Below are 15,907 nucleotides of genomic sequence, written 5' to 3' on the forward strand. Positions count from 1 at the left end.
ACACATGAATATTTTTTTTCCTACCAGTTCTCAAGTCATAAACACAGGACAGAAAATTTTGAAAAAAATATATCACCAGAAATAAAAAAAAAACCATCACTTGTCCCTTTAGGATTATGACCTCAGTCTCTGCAAAAAAAGTCAATTATGAGCACGAGCCGCATCTTGAAGTCAAACGTGAACTTGAAATGAACCAGGACGCCAGTGAAGTGAACATCAGTTTATTTTACTCTTAATCTGAAAAACAGGCACATAAGCTGCTGAGAGACGCTGCAGAGGACTGCACACACACACAGAGCTATGAGAGGGAGGCTGCTCAGCGCCTCATGTTCTAAATTCACATCAGAAAGTGACACAGATACAGAAAAATACAGATCACAGTTTGTTCACACACAAAATACACAGACTGGAGAAAGGCTGCAAACCAACACTTTTGTTCCCCACCTTTGTTTCCTGACAGCTGTGTCTACAACGCTGGTGACGAAGAGGTTGAACATTTGTTAAATCTCAGAGTTTATGATGAATTGCTCCCTCAATCTGGTCGGATTGCTTAATTTGTTCCCTCAGACTAATAATCCGTGGCCACAAACAACTCAATTTTGCTTTCTAACTACTGAACTCTCCCCTCTAGACAGCAGATAAACCTTGTCACCATGGTTTTACAGATCACGTCTGGTCATAGTCTATATTTTTTCACTGTCAACAAATCCAATTTAAAGACCAAGACCATCAATGAATGTATCCTACAAACAAGTATTGTCTGATATATCTTCTATCTCCTCTGTCATAGACATTTGTTTTTGTTCAAATATATTAAAAACACATCCAGTGATTTTGACTCAGTCCCACACACACAATGCTGCTGCCTCAAATGCTCACAAGAGCACCAAATGTGGATTCATCCGCCGCTGGAAATAGTCCCTGACAAACGCACATTTTTCCCGTTTTAGTACTGTTTGATAAAACTTCAGTGAGCAGCTGTTTAAGGAAATGACTGAACCTTTTTTTTTTTTTAATGAAACTGTATATTTATAGCTAGTGTGGGCTCGGAGCTGAGAGTCAAAAGATATCGTAGTCGACTAACACATTAGTTTGTTTTTTTTAGTTGTATTTGTTGACAAAAAACAAAAATATAGAATACTGCCAGCCTCATCTCTTTAGGATGCAACTTAGGAATGTTTTTCTTCTTGTTTTATTTTCCAGCCTGATGCTTAAACTGCAGGGACATTTTGTTCATTGCCTTTCAAAGAAACCTGAAATATTATTTTTTAATGTAACAGTTTACCAAAAAGAAAAATTTCCCTGGAACATTGACTTTACTGTATATATTTCAATCACAAATACAACCCCCATCTATTTCTATTACTTTGCATTAAAGTATTTCTTAGTTAATGTAATCTTGTAAATATCATACATAAAAGTAATGAATTACACAAGGATATGAATTTTATTGACTGAAATGCAAAAGTCAATGTTTTTGGGAAATTATCCTTTAAGTGTCCCTGCTGGGTAAAGCTGGGTAAACTGAATTTACAGCCTTTATTAAGCCAAAGTCTTCGCTGTTGCTTCTAAGCTAAAAGCGTTAGCATGCACCTTGTCCAAAGTCTTCTGGAAACTTGGATTATGTCAGACGAGCTGTATGAACTGTTCCTTTAAACACAAATTAAACACCTCCCAGCCTGTTGTTCTCACTGGTTTCACAGAGTAACGCTAATTGAGGTCTGAAGCAACCTGCTGCTTCTCTGAATATGGCATCTGAACAGGCAAGAAAAATAAGTTACATTTTGAAAAAGTCAAATTATTCCTTTAACAAGGCCTCAAACATCCAACTCAAAACTCTTCTACTTTCACCTCGATGTTATAAACCATCCTGTGAGCCTGTGAAACTTCAGTAACACAATCCATCATTGATTTTAGAAACGATCTGCTTTTCTCTCCACATTCAGAAAACTTCTTTTAAATCATGTCCAGAAACTGTTTTTACTGTAAGCGTCCGTCAGAAGATGCAGCATAAAGTTCCAGAGTTGAGTCCTCGTATTGCTTTGACTTTCAGTACAGCTGATGGTTTTATAGGTGGAGGAGTTTGTAGGAAATGTAGGGACTCGAGGACAGAGCCCTGAGAGACACCGAACACACCGTCTGTGTCTGAAGGCTCAGTTGTTAGATGCTGCATGAAAGCAGTGCTCAAAAATGAGAAAATGGAAAGCAGAGAGGGAAATTAAATCCTCAGTCGTCCAGTTTTACACCTCAGCTCTCAGTTTGTGATCCACCTCACGCTTTGTTGTGCAGCTAGATTGAACTTCGGCAGACTGTGGTCAGTATTCTGAAGGGTAATCTCAGCATTTATAGTTTTTACAACTTTGGCCTTGTTTTTCACATTTTTGCCAGAATGATGATTTCAAAATTTCAAGTTTCAAAATGTCACCACTTACTTCATTATACAGCTCAAGAGTGCTGCTGTCTGATACATCGAGCGGAGAAACTTTTACAAACCTGCCATTAAAACATTTTTTAGATAGTTAGCATAACTACGGAAGCCCTGTGGGGGAAGTGAAGACATTTTTTTTTATCCTTTTTCCAAGTCTGATCTAAATGTGGAAAGAAACTTTTTTCTTGGCCACAATAAAAAAATGCATGAAAAACTTATCCTAAAAAATGTTGTTTTCCTTTTCATGTGTGAAACTGAATTAAAAAAAAAATTCTGAAGAAAAAAAGATTTTCTCCCAGAAAAATTCTCCGTTTCACACATGAACAAAAAAAAATATTTCACTCATAAAAAGCCAAATATGTAAAAAAATAAAAATAAAAATAATAATAATAAAAAATTCTAGAAGATTTTTGTTCGTTTCATGTGTGAAACAGAGTGGGAAAAAAAACGTGTTGTTGTTTTTCATGTAATTTTTTTTTTCTATCTGCAAAACGTGGGGATTTTTTTGGAAAAAAATGTCAGGAGAACATTTCCGCTAATCCCCATGTATGAAACGATGTGATTTTTTTTTCCCTATGTGAAACCGAGTGGGGAGAAAAAAGCTTTGGCAGTAACATTTAATCATTCTGATCTCATTACCTGTTTTACACAAAGAATTAGTTCCTATGTCAAAACTTCCACTTTCACACGTGAAAATTTTTTTTTTATCTCCTGCAAAGATGATTTTTTCTCACGTTTTCATCGATGGGGAAAAAAAGGAACTTGAAAAGATTGTCCTGACAAAACTTTTTTCCCTCACCAGTTCACAGACAGAACAGAAAACAATTTAGATCAGACTTAGAAAATGGATCACCTTAAAAAAAATAAAATCTTTTGCCCCTCAGGGCTTCTGTACGTAATTGTATTGGTGAGAAGTATAATAGCATGAAAAAAATATTCCTCATGGGGGAATTGCTTGTCTTTTTGCTCGAAATGTGCCATCACAGCCTAAAGAACAACTTCACAGCAGCTGAAAATCTTTCTAGCCGACCTCCAGCGTCTTCTTGATTTGAATTAAGCAGGAGTGTATTTTATATTTTCTTCTTTCTTAAGTTACATCTCCTCTCTTTAACCCGCAGAGGGCCGTCAGACATACATTCAAAACACAATCATCATGGAGGCAAAAGCTTAAATCAACCAGAGCAACACTTGTCAGAAGCTAATGTGGAAAACAAACAACTCTCTAACATCGGCAGGTCCACAGTGCCTCCACTCGAACACTTTACTTGCATAACTTCAGGAAATACAAAACACTCACAGATCAGATACAGGCGCGTATCGCAGAGGGTTAAGAGATTTAACTTATTTATTGAACATTTCCACGTGTGACTTTTGAACTTTTAAAGTAAGCAGAACATCTCCTCTGCATGGTTCACAGCATGCCAAGTGCCATTTAACAGTGATGAATTCTCAGTTTTGATGAAGTTACACCAATTATCTAACAGAGAGCCGTTTTTCTCAGATGAGGCTGAACGCCGGCAGCTACAGTGGCTTTTAGTGGAAAAATAACAAAAACAAAACAACATGAAGAATTCTTCTCCATCTTTTTTCTTCCATCACCATTTTCAACACAGCAGTGCTCTTTATTTCTCACACATGAGAGTCCTAAGGTGCAATGTCCTTCAGAAGGGAAATGGGAGTAACAACGCTGCCGAGATGTACAGGACGCTCACTACACACCGACTATGACATTCAGAGTCTATCTTTGACCGCGGAGGTTGGAAATGGAGTGCAGTTGTTGCAGGTAGCTTATAAACAGCTCAGAACAGTTTATCAGAGAGTTTTGAGTCGAGGCAGAGTCAGAGTCCCTCCATTTCAGCTCCTCAGACTCATTTGACCAGGACCACAGTCTGCCCGGCCTCGGCCTTCTTGGAACAGTTGTCCGTGTTTTTGGCGTTGTCGGCGCGTGGGCGGCGCAGGTTCAGGAAGCTGAAGCGTGCCTCCAGGCTGAAGCTCTTCTTGGTGCTGGAGGCGGAGCTGTTGTTGTTGTTGGCGGCCGGAGCGTTGTCCAGATCCCCCTCTGCACCTTCTGCCCGGTCACCTGCACAGGAGGAGGTCAGTTAATGGTTAACGAGACGTGAGCATGATGGACATTAATTACAAAGTTTTAAGCTTTGATGGGCTCAGATACATTTTTGTTTTAAAGAGAAGTCAGAATTTCAGGAGCAAAAACAATTCCCTGTGAAACTGATTTCTTTCCCCCAGATTAATTCTTGGTTTCACACATGAAGAAAAAAAAATTCACCAAAAAATTCACCAAAAAAAAATTTAAAAAAAATTCTCATGATTTTTGTTTGTTTGTTTGTTTGTTTGTTTGTTTGTTTGTTTGCTTTTTGTGAAACTGGGTGGAAACATTTTTTCAGGAGAAATTTTTTTTTTCCACATGTGACACAGCGATTATTTTTCCAAGACAAATTCCCGGTTTCACACGTGAAGAAAGAATATTTCACTCATAAAAGCCAAATGTGGGTAAAAAGGAAATCCAAAAGTTTTTTGTTGAAAAAAGTGAAAAAATAAAATCTCCTGAAAATATGTTTATGTGTGAAAATATGTGAAATGTGAAAATATGTTTTCACAAAATATGTGAAACTGAGTGAAAAAAAAATTCGGGACAAAAAAATAAAAATGTGTGAAATAGTGAAAAATAAATATTCAGGATAAAAGTTTATTTTTTAAAAATTTTTTCTTCATGTGTGAAACAGTGAAAAGAAATTTGGCAGCAAAAAAACATTTATTTCACTAATGAAATGAAAAAAACTGTTTTCACAGATGGAAACAAAATAAGGAACTTATTAAAGATTATACTGGCAAAAACAAAAGTCCACAGGTTCTCATGTCACAAACACAGGAGAGAAAATGATTTATATCAGACTGTGAAAATGGATCACCAGAAAATGATTTAAAAAAAAACTGCTCTGCCCCTCAGGGCTTCTGTATGGTTTCATGTAACCAGGGTGCAAAATTAACTTTTTTGTCCACCGGCCAAACGGCTGGTCAACATTCAAATTTAACAATTTTTTTTACCCTGCAAAAACCATGACTTCAACACTTTGATGACCACATTTCAGAGCTGTTTCACACTGAAATACTGTATTTTAAATGCTGTCAACAACAGTTGCATGTTACCTTCACATCTAAAATACAAACCAGTGCTAACTGGCTGCTGAAGTCAACATGAAACCACATCTGCAGAAAAGTACGCTGTGAGCCAGCAGGTGGACACAAACACACACTCAGCTCTCAGGTCTTCATTAAAGCCAGCTGAGGTGTGATGAACTGTTGCAGATGTGTTTGGTCTCTGCAGGTGAGGCGCTCGGCTCGCTGTCACTTTGACTAATAGGCTCCTGTGGTGGAGCAGGTGTGAGCCGAGCAGGTAGCACGAGATCGTACGTCTTCCCCAGAATAGATTCTCAAACATCATCCATCTCACTTCCCGGTTTACTTTCTGTGTTCGTCTGCCTCCTCTGTAACAGCACGTGATGCACACAAACGGACCCGTTAACAGCCGATGAGCTGCTCTCACGTGCACCCGAACAGTCGACACCTAATATTTATTTCTTTTAAGTTTCTGTTCATTACTATTACAGCTACAACAGAGAGCTGCAACGTACCATTAGTTTAAGTGATATACTGTATTTGCAGATTTTCTTTCTCAAATAATAAAAACACATCAAAATAATATATCCTTTAGAATTCTGCAGAGCCCAAAGTGACGTTTGAAAATGTCTCAAGAATAGTTTTTTGTTTGACGAGCAGTTCAAAATACAAATGTAGTCTTCATATTTGTAGCGGTGTCAGGATTTCAATTTTGGTTAGCTTCACAAACGGGACATGGAGACGTCATCCAGTACCAACTGCTTCTCTATTTCTTTCTCACGCGTGGCGAAAGAAGAACCACGCCAACAACTCCGAGAGGACACACTACCTCAAATACACAAACACATCTCAGTCTGATGAGGTACACCTCTGCCGTTTAGTCTCGTCTTTTTGTTTTTGTGTTGAACAGTAACTCAAAATCTGGCAATATGATGGTTATATCACTCTTTCTACCACGTAGTCCATCTTTTTAAAAAGGACCTATTCTAAAGAAAAAAATATTTTTGGGTCTCACTCCCAGCTCGTCAAAAAGTGACGCTTTGGGATGGCGGCCGACCCGTCCTTCAATCCTGAGCTGAGAAACTGAGGGCGCCATTATTTTCGTTGGGAATGAGACTCAAAAATCAGCTGTTCTTACAAACAGGACCTTTAAAGGAGAATGTGAATAAATAAATGACACTTGTCATCTGTTGATCTGTTGATCTTCACAAATCAAGACTCGATAGTCCAACAGTGGCAGAGCTGTCAGCGCTAAAGAAAAATGTTTCGTGATCATTAAAATTAAAAGACAAATCAAAACGTGTATTTTGGAGAATCGTGTCACCGCTACAGATTTGAGAAATGGAAGCAGTTTTGTGGCATTTTTACTTAAAATTATCAAAAATGTTACTTTAAAAACTACTTATTATTACTAGTTTTAGTATAGTGACACTTTATTATCTGATACAGATCTATATTTGATATAGCAGCTGAGCTTATATTGTCTTAGTACAGATTAATAACTAGGGAAATAAAATAGTTTTTTTCCAGGATTTATTTGAATTTTTATTTCATTTATTTGAATTATTCTGTACAATAACTTAAATTTAATGACGTTCACTATTAAAAACTCATTTTGTTTGAAACATCAACGACCGTAGTCATGTTTACGACCATAGTTAGGGGAAAAAGTAGCATTTCCTCAACACACAGACACATCACCCACCTCTCTCCAGGTCACATTCTGGTGACGACGCTCCGCTACACTCGCTGCGAGGCCCGAGCACCGGCGAGATGAGGCCGAAGTCCGACAGCGACACGGTGCTGGGAAGGTCCAGGCTGCAGGGCCGGGACAGAGGAGACGGGGAGGAGGAGGAGGAGGAAGGGGTGGGTGACGGAGAGGCGGAGGAGGACGTGCAGGAGGAGGAGGAGGAGCTGGCGAAGGGGCAGGGCGACAGGAGCTCCTGAGGGCTGCTGGGGGACGAACCCAGGCTGCAGGTGGAGCGAGTCTCCGAGTCCTCCTCCGACATGATGCTGCTGCCGCCACAAGCCTCGTCGTCGAAACACACCGACGCCACTGCAGGAAGACAGAGGGAGGAGGTGAAGGAACAGCAAAGAGAAAGAGAAGGAGACAAAGAGGAAACATTTAGAAATATATGGATGAGAGAAAAGGGAAAGACAAGGATGCAGGGTGGAAGGGAAGAAATGAGGGGAAGGTAAAAAGGAACGGAGGGAGAAAGGCAGAGGTGCAGAGTTAAAGAAGAGACAAGCAGTGGAGGGAGAGAAGATGTGGAGAAGAAAGAAAGTGCGTGTGAGCTAACAGATATAAAAAGAACTGAGAGGACTGTCACATCGCTCCCAGCGGAGGTGTTTCATTTTCCCCGACATGAATCGAAGCTCACGAAGGCACCATCAGTGTCTGTCGTTACATTCAGCATCAGATTCCTTCTTAATAACTTGTAATCACAGCTTCTGCTTTTGGATCGGACGCCGCCACTGCTCTGCGGTTACCACGGTAACACCGGCCTATCAATTTTCCAAAGTCACGGCCAACGTGATGCAGAGGGCACGTTTTCATTTTATTCCCTTCGACTGTTATTTCTTCTCTTTCTGCAGTTGTAGTTTGTTCATCTGTCTCAGACGCTGTCTGACCTGAGAGAAGACCATTTTTCTGTTTTTCACTTTTATGAAAGGACGGTTGGAAAACCCCTCAAAAGAGGTCGATTCATTTCTACGGGAACCCCCTTCTTATTTCAATTCCTGAATACGCCTCGAGTGTGTTGAAGACTTTGGACGGACCGTATGAAGTGTGTGCCGCAAGAAGTTAGCACAAAACCGAATCAGCTAACTAACTGATGAATTTAACACTCCTTTTCATGGTTTTACCATCCAACTAGCAATTTTCTGTGTGTGCATGCAACAGGTGTTCAAGGTGACTCTCGTCTTTCAATACAAACCATCATAAAGCACAGAATGTACGGGAAAGAAATCAATATAGTTTTATCCCTGCAGCTGTGGTCTCGACTCAAGGCCTCAAGACCAAGACTGAGTGCTACAACACTAATGCTAGCTATGTAAAATAACAAGTGCCTGCATAACGTCAGGGGTTCTTACATCATTTTACAATATAATATGTAAGAATTCTGCTTTTAAATGTCTGCAGGAGTTTGGGGCTCTGCAGCTGAGCCGGTCCTACAGAGAGCCCGAGTGACAGAAACGACATATTGTGTGTTTAACAAAATATTTCATAAAACTGGCTACACAGCAGGCAGCCGACCTCCTCACTTATTTGTCGTCATGCATCATTGGTCCCGTTTCAGTCTTGATAATGCTCCATGTGTATTTAAAAACAGAGAAAATGAGCTTCTCTCTCATGTTAGCGGAGGCGTTTCTATCCATCTGTAAAGAAATGAATTTCTTTGCTTCGAACACTGAAAGGCACACGTCTGTAATTATGCAGAAAAAACAAAACCGTGTAGAAACGAGATGTAGGACTTAAGAATTTTGGCGGTAAAGCTTAGAATGAGGTTGAGGTTAAGTTTAGTGTAAAGGTCAGGGGTCAGGCCTGTAATTGTCATAATTGATTTTAGGGTTATAGGCTCAGAGATGCATCATTTCAACGTGAGGTCTCTTAGTCTATGTGTGTCTGTGTGTGTGTTTGAGTGCAAATCCGCCACAACAGACTTTCCTCTTTTCCTGTTTCATGTTTAAACTAATGTGAAGTTTATGAGTTTATCTGCCGTCCTTCACTCGTCTGTCCCCTCTGATTTCCTTCAACGCTTTGACTCTTATCAGCCTTTCCAAGAACCACAAACCAGGAATTCAGGGAAATGGACAAGAGCTGACTGTCTGTCTGTGTTTTCTCAAGTATAGTGACGTAAACACAGCCGCTCAAGAGTCCGTCCCCACTTCACAAGTGCTTCCAGTAGGAAAACTTGCTTTACAAGAACAAGCAGACCCTTTCAAAGAGTCAATCTGTGCTTCAGGGATTTGTTTGCCGCGTCAGTTTTTCTCTCGAACATTTAACACATTGTCTGTGCTATTCTTACAGAGCGGCAACTAAATCTAATTACAGCTAAAGCTGACATTTAGAGAGTCACCAGGTGTGAAGCTGAAGCAGCGAGACGTGAAGGTTTAACATTTACTAATTGGCCTTTTATCTGATCAGGACACTCGTCTGAGTCGTCCCTGCGTCGACGTGTCGTGCAGTACTCACTGGATATTCCGTCGGACTCCATCTTAAAGTTGGAGATGTCGTCCCCAGAGACACTGTCGCCCTCGGCGCCCACGCCACGCCCCCGGGGGCCCATGGCGGAGCTTCGCCGTCGCTCGTGGATCTCGTCTGAGATCATCTCCAGGTTCCTGAGGGCCGTCTTGTATTCCCCTTTGGCCTGAGACAGTTTGGCCTGCCGCTCGTCCACGTTCTTCTTCAGGTTCTGGAGGAGAGACGATCAGAGAGAGAGAGAGAGGAGGGTGATGATGAAGGTCGTGGCATAAACATGGAGTGATTTTGATTAGACTGCCTTACATATACATTTTATTTCATATCTTTTATAGATGCTCAAAGTCTCTCTAATCTATTCTAACTGCTGTAACAGGTACTGTCCTCAAAAGATATAAAAATGGGGGCAAAATCTAAGCTTTGTGTTGCACAGCACTCCTCCTGATGTTTACAGTCAGGATGCTCTTTGTTCCGAACAAAGCTAACAGCTGCTTGAGTCAGGAGGAAAAACAAATCCAGTCTGATCACAGCCTTAAGCACACAGACTTAGCACAGTATCAACACTGCAGCGCCGACACGGCGAGTCCACAGATTCTGAATGTTGGTGGTGAAGGTTTTTTTAACCCTTAATCTAACAGTAACCTTCAGAGAGGATCTGTGGGGTCGAAGGGGAGGTAAATTACAGCTGAGCTGCCGTCACGTACCTCCAGCTGCAGATAGTACTTCGCCTTCATCTCAAAGTAGGGCCTGCGGAGGAGGAAGAGGAGGGTCAGGACAGAGAGAGAGAGAGAGAGGAAAAGATTAGATCATAGGGGAGAAAACAGAGTAACCCAGAAAAAGAGCAGTACCCACATCATCACCATGGCAACCCGGAGGAAGAGAGGGAGATAAAGGGGTTGTGATGTCGGATGAGCGAACGATGCAGAGCGGATTAACAGTCTGCTGAGGCGACGCGCAGCAAGACTGCAGCTGATAATGCAGGAAGAGCTGGATCCAGAACCAAGTGCTGATAATTACAAGAGACTAAAGATTCAAGACTGACTATTTTCTAGTTTTTTGGTTTACATGCTTCAGATTGTGAAGTTACAAGTAAGAAATTCAAGTTCTATCCCTGTTTTCCCTGTTTTCAGTGACGCTTCACGTACAGAATCAGTCAATAATCATGAGTGGAGTAAAAGTTTGCCGTCTTGGCTCAGATAACAGAGCCTCGTGTTATTACAGTATCATTTCCACAGGTTAAAATCCTCAGCTACAATATTTATGAACATCGTGATGTTGTTTTTTAGTCTCTTCTGTGATCCAACCAGAAATATATCTGGGAGTTCATCTTCCCTCACGCTCGTGCCGCTGCAGCTGGATGTGCTTTGATTTGTTCAGACTAAAATTAGAGACGAGGCAGTTGGCTTGAGCAGAAGTCGCAGCCGTGACTTGAGGCAGATCTGACCTGTAAAAGCTCAGAATCTAACTGTGTTAAAGCAATGTTTGTTTTTCTCTCTCTGCTTCTTCTACCGTTTCAATCTTAGAAGAAGGTTGTCAGTTTGAGTCTCGTAAATTCCCTCTGCTTAATCTGCAGAAACGGCAATTTTTATCCTGGCAAAACACATTTATTTTTTTCCACCAGCTCTCAAGTCATAAAAACAGCCAAGAAAAACAATTTCGATCACCAGAAAAACAAAAACAATCCTTACTTGCCCCTCGGGCTTCTGTAGTAGTTATTATTTATTTTTTCCCAGGAGAAATTTCTCTCGTCATGTGTGAAACCGGGCGGGAAAAAAAATGAGGAGAACTTTTCTCTCAATCAGTTTCACACATGATATTTTCTCCGGTTCTCAAGCAATGAAAAAAAAGAGAAAAAAATATATTTTTTGTTTTGTTTTTGCAACAGATGTATTGTAACTGATGAATGGGCTAATTAGCCTGCTAACAAACAGATCACAGGGCCAGAATGAGGCTGGTACAGAGCCGTACTGGACGACGTGTTGAAAAGGTCCGAGTTAAAATCAAAGTACTGACCTGTGATCTGACGCAGGGCAAAAATACAAAATCTTTAAAGTGTGTGACAGATGAACAGTAGTAGTCATTTACTTTCAGTCCTAAATTTTTCCAAAAGTAATGCCAAGAAACTGACAAGAAACTATTGAAAGAAAAGCTGTAGGCTGAAGCTTCGGCTTGTTATAGTCTTTTTCCATAAAAGCAGTCTTCTCTCCACGAGGTTGGAGCCGACCCAGTCTTGTACAGAAATACTGAGAGAAAGTTAAAAATATTGCTGATGGGAAGTCCGTGTCCTGGAGCTTTTATTCATTACATTTTTCATTTCAGATGTCACCTGGGACATGACTAATTCTGAGGTTTCGCTCTAACAACCGCATCATTTCCTTTCAATGATGATAATACAGGAGTGCATCACCTCGTGACAGCACCAGATGTAGCCTGACTTCCCCTTTAAACACCTGACTGCTTCAAATAAACACCTCGGTTAGATGTGGTCATGATGGAGTTTCACTGCTCGAGGAAGAATCAACTTTTACCAGAATAGAGAAGAGCAACCAGCTTTTAAAAAGATACAAGTTAAAGGATAAAACTACATCAACCGGCTTGGAAAACCAGAGAAGACATCGTCCGGTAGTAGAAACACTCTCACTTCATTAGAGGGACGCTCAGTTATGCTGCTGGACAGAATTATTGTCCTGAATCTCAGAGGGTTTTATGATCAATCCTCGAGTCTGTAAGCGAGACTCGACAAACAATAGATGACATTATGTTGAAGGGGATTTTTACTTCTTTGTCTGCAGCTCAACATTTGGCTCAACACCACCTACCAGCACTCAGTCGTGCACTGGCGGTCTGGTTCAGCAGCTCGGCAGCTCGCTGCGACCGCATGCTGCTAGCAGAATAAATAGTCCAATATAAAACCGGGCTGGAGACTGGAGCTCGATAAGAACACTGCTGTCTGACTGCAGCATCACTAGATTCAGTTTTAAATAATGTCCAAAGAGTTGATTTAAACTGTAGTTTTTCACCAAATGAAGGTAAGTTTGACTTCTTTTGGTAAAATTATGACTTTTATTGTCTCAATTTTACGACTTTTTGAGTATAATTGTTATCAGCTGTTTAAAGCCGGCTGCAGAGTTCATGTTAATCCTCTTGACTCTACTTTTCTTTCCCTCTCGGTCTCAACATGGATAAGCAGGGGCACTTGATGTGCTGGTCAGAAGCAGACGGAGTTTCTTACTTCGACTTGTTGATGGTGCGTTTGAGTTTTTTCTCCAGCTGCTTCATGCGGCCGATCGCTGCCGTGTACTTGGCCGCCGTCTCCTTGTGCACCAGCTCGCTTCTCGTCTTGGTGTGCTCCGCCTCCATCACCTGTGACGGCCAATCAGAACTCACAGTCAGCCTCCAAACAAAATTAGTACAGTCAGCCAGCAACTCTGAAGATATACAATTTAATAATAAGCTAAGAAATAAAAAACCAAATGTTCAGCAAAGCATTAAACCTAAAACACTGTTCTTCAGTCTCTGGTGTCTGCTCCCCCCTCTCCCCCCTCCTCACCCGCTGGGTGGCGTGATTCAACATCTCCTGCCAGGCCGAGTCAAACTGCCGGTTGTCCTCCTCCAGGAGCCGCTGCTCGGCCAGGGAGATGGTCTCCTTCGCTGCCCGCAGGACCTCGGTGGCTCTCTGGAAGTCTTGCGTGGCCTTCTGGGCCTCCAGCTGAGCCTGGAAGACACACAGGGAGTCCATCTGCTATCAGAACATCTGTTGATTAATCTGTTGTCAGTCGATTCATTGACTATTATCATCCCCGACCCCTTTGGTATAAAGCATCACTGATCAGCTGTGTTGGAGTTATTTCTCTGTAGGATTTCTCTGTATTGAAATTTAAATTTCAAACAGTTGCTGTTAAGCCTCTTTTCATATTCACCGAACTCAACAACTCTCCACGGATCCACCGTAGGACTGCACTCAATGAGCACTCAATAAATCATCCACAGAGCAGTTTGTAGAAAAGATAACTTGTTCTTTCTTTGTTAGAAGTTCTTCATGTTTGGCTGAAACGTTCCTCTGGAGAAACACAGTTGGAAAATAGCCAGTTTAATATCTAGAATCAGTAAGAGACCAGTAAGAGTCTAAATGAACCTTTATCACATACTAAGCTAAAATAATTATCAGTGCTAAACATCAAATCATCCTTCATTTTGTTATTTTTCCAAAAGATTTCAGGCTGCAACTAACACAAGACTCAGGAATGTTTTTTTCCAAACTTCTAGTCGATAAAATCCCAAAAAAGTAAAAACAAAAAAAGCCAATCCAACATTTCGAGAGCCAGAGGAGATGTCTTCAGATTTCCGTCCAAAAATACATATTCAATATTATTCTGATTATATTCTGAAAATCTGATTTAACAGGCGTGTTTTCCAACAATAAAAATCAGCCCTAGAATAACCCCAAACCGTGGCTTTCTTGTTTAACATCATTCATCTGCTGCTGAGGACAGAGAGTCAGCTGAGGAAACATCATCCGTAGACATTTTCTTAAGGTGAGTTATTATAATTCACAAACTAAAAACATCAGTGACCGTGACCTTAACCTTTACAGTGTTTAGAGATTCTTCTCAGCGTAGAAAATGCAAAGATTTTCTCTGGTATGCATCTCAGTATTTTGACTTAACAGCAGGAAATGTCACGTTTTATGTTTGGAGGCGTCACTGCTTCTTGCTCTTGCTCAACAAATGTCCATTACAGTTTTGCAGAGCTCGTACTGACGTATTCAAATCACTTGACTACCAATTCAAAACCAAAAAGATTCAATTCAATAAAAGGTAGAATGATAATCTTCACCATTACTAGATTTCTATCGTCTCTCAGCACACATCATCACATCACCGAACCCCTCCGTCAGGTATCAGTCTTATGTTAATGTATTCTGAAGTCTTTGTCCACAGAAAGGCTGGAAATAAACCTGTAATAGATGATGTGAGTGTAAAAAGATGACGACAGCGAGAGTAAAAAACTATCTTCTGTGCCGGTGTGAAAGAGTCGTGCTGCAAAACGCTGCAGGCCAACAAAAGCTACAGAGGCTGTAAAGGCTCGGTGCTGCAGCAGTCTGCAACGCTTCACTCCAGCTGTTCGAGCGACACAGCAGCACAATGAAGGATCCTGTTGTCTGTGTGTCTGTGTGAGGAGATACAGAGACGACGGAGACGCAAGCTGTGTCCCAATTCAGGGACGCAGACGTCACAGTGGGTCAACACGACTGAGTTATGATCACTTCTCAAGAACACACTGTTGTTTCCTCCTGTGCTACAGTCAGGTCTTTATTGCTGCACTCATTTTAGTGCTGTTTTCTGACCTATATTATCATCGCAAATTAAATTACAGATTATTTTCCACTAAGGATGCATGAAAGCACTTAAGAGTTCCTCAAAAGTGGCATTATAAATGCTGATTTTAGCCACAGTTATGATCCACTGACCAAAGACCCAACAACTCATCGATTAATCAAGAAAATAATGAATCACCAATGAAAATAATCATTACTTGAAGCCCTCAGTAACAGTGTGGTGATAGCTTTGTGTTAGCACCGGCTTCACAGACTAAACTCAAAATCCTGAAGGTCCTGTGTCGACAAAAACCCACCACTCTGTTGCTCTTTCTGAAAACTGATAGCCGATTTGGCTTCAAAGATGGCTTCACCACTCGACAGTAGGTTCAACTTCAATTAGCTACCGTTGATAAAAATTGCCAGCAACTGTTGCCACTTCAGCTATTACTTCACCTTCCAGCTTGTAAAGACATTGTTAATAGCGCGATAACAGCCTAATTAAAGTTGTGGCTCTTGTGGTTTGAAAAGTCTGTGGAAGTTAACTGGATTTATATATCAAATAATTACCCGAAGATGAACCCAGTACATGTTCTGCAGCGTATCCGTCATTGAAACGTCACAGCTCTTATTGTAAAAAGTGCACAGATTAGTTTTGGTCTGCGTGAGGCTGAAGGCAGGATGTGCTGCTACTGCCACACACTCATATGCCCTAACCAAGACTGACAAAACCAAAGAGAGTGTGTGTGTTTAGGACGGCGTCAGCAGCATTAAGTTAATCCTTCTCTCTTCTGATGTGTAAGCTGGAGCTGGCAGCACTCACTTT

The 15,907-nt window shown here is 41.0% G+C and overlaps 1 protein-coding gene across 1 annotated transcript in view; it reads right to left on the minus strand.

Annotated features, from left to right (window-relative positions):
* Positions 1–205: 205 nt before the first annotated feature.
* The window catches only part of LOC311260334 (SH3 domain-binding protein 5-like), a 43,331-nt gene continuing 27,629 nt past the window's right edge, over positions 206–15,907 (minus strand). Inside the window, exons 4-9 of the mRNA XM_084358041.1 lie at positions 13,315–13,479; positions 12,997–13,127; positions 10,469–10,511; positions 9,759–9,978; positions 7,269–7,619; positions 206–4,508 (exon numbers count right to left, since the gene is read on the minus strand). Coding sequence (XP_084214167.1) covers positions 4,297–4,508; positions 7,269–7,619; positions 9,759–9,978; positions 10,469–10,511; positions 12,997–13,127; positions 13,315–13,479 — 1,122 coding nt within the window. The 3' untranslated portion in view covers positions 206–4,296. The remainder of the gene's footprint in view (positions 4,509–7,268; positions 7,620–9,758; positions 9,979–10,468; positions 10,512–12,996; positions 13,128–13,314; positions 13,480–15,907) is intronic.

This window comes from Pagrus pagrus (genome assembly GCF_965226575.1).
Source record: "Pagrus pagrus genome assembly, chromosome: 7".
Lineage (NCBI taxonomy): Eukaryota > Metazoa > Chordata > Actinopteri > Spariformes > Sparidae > Pagrus > Pagrus pagrus.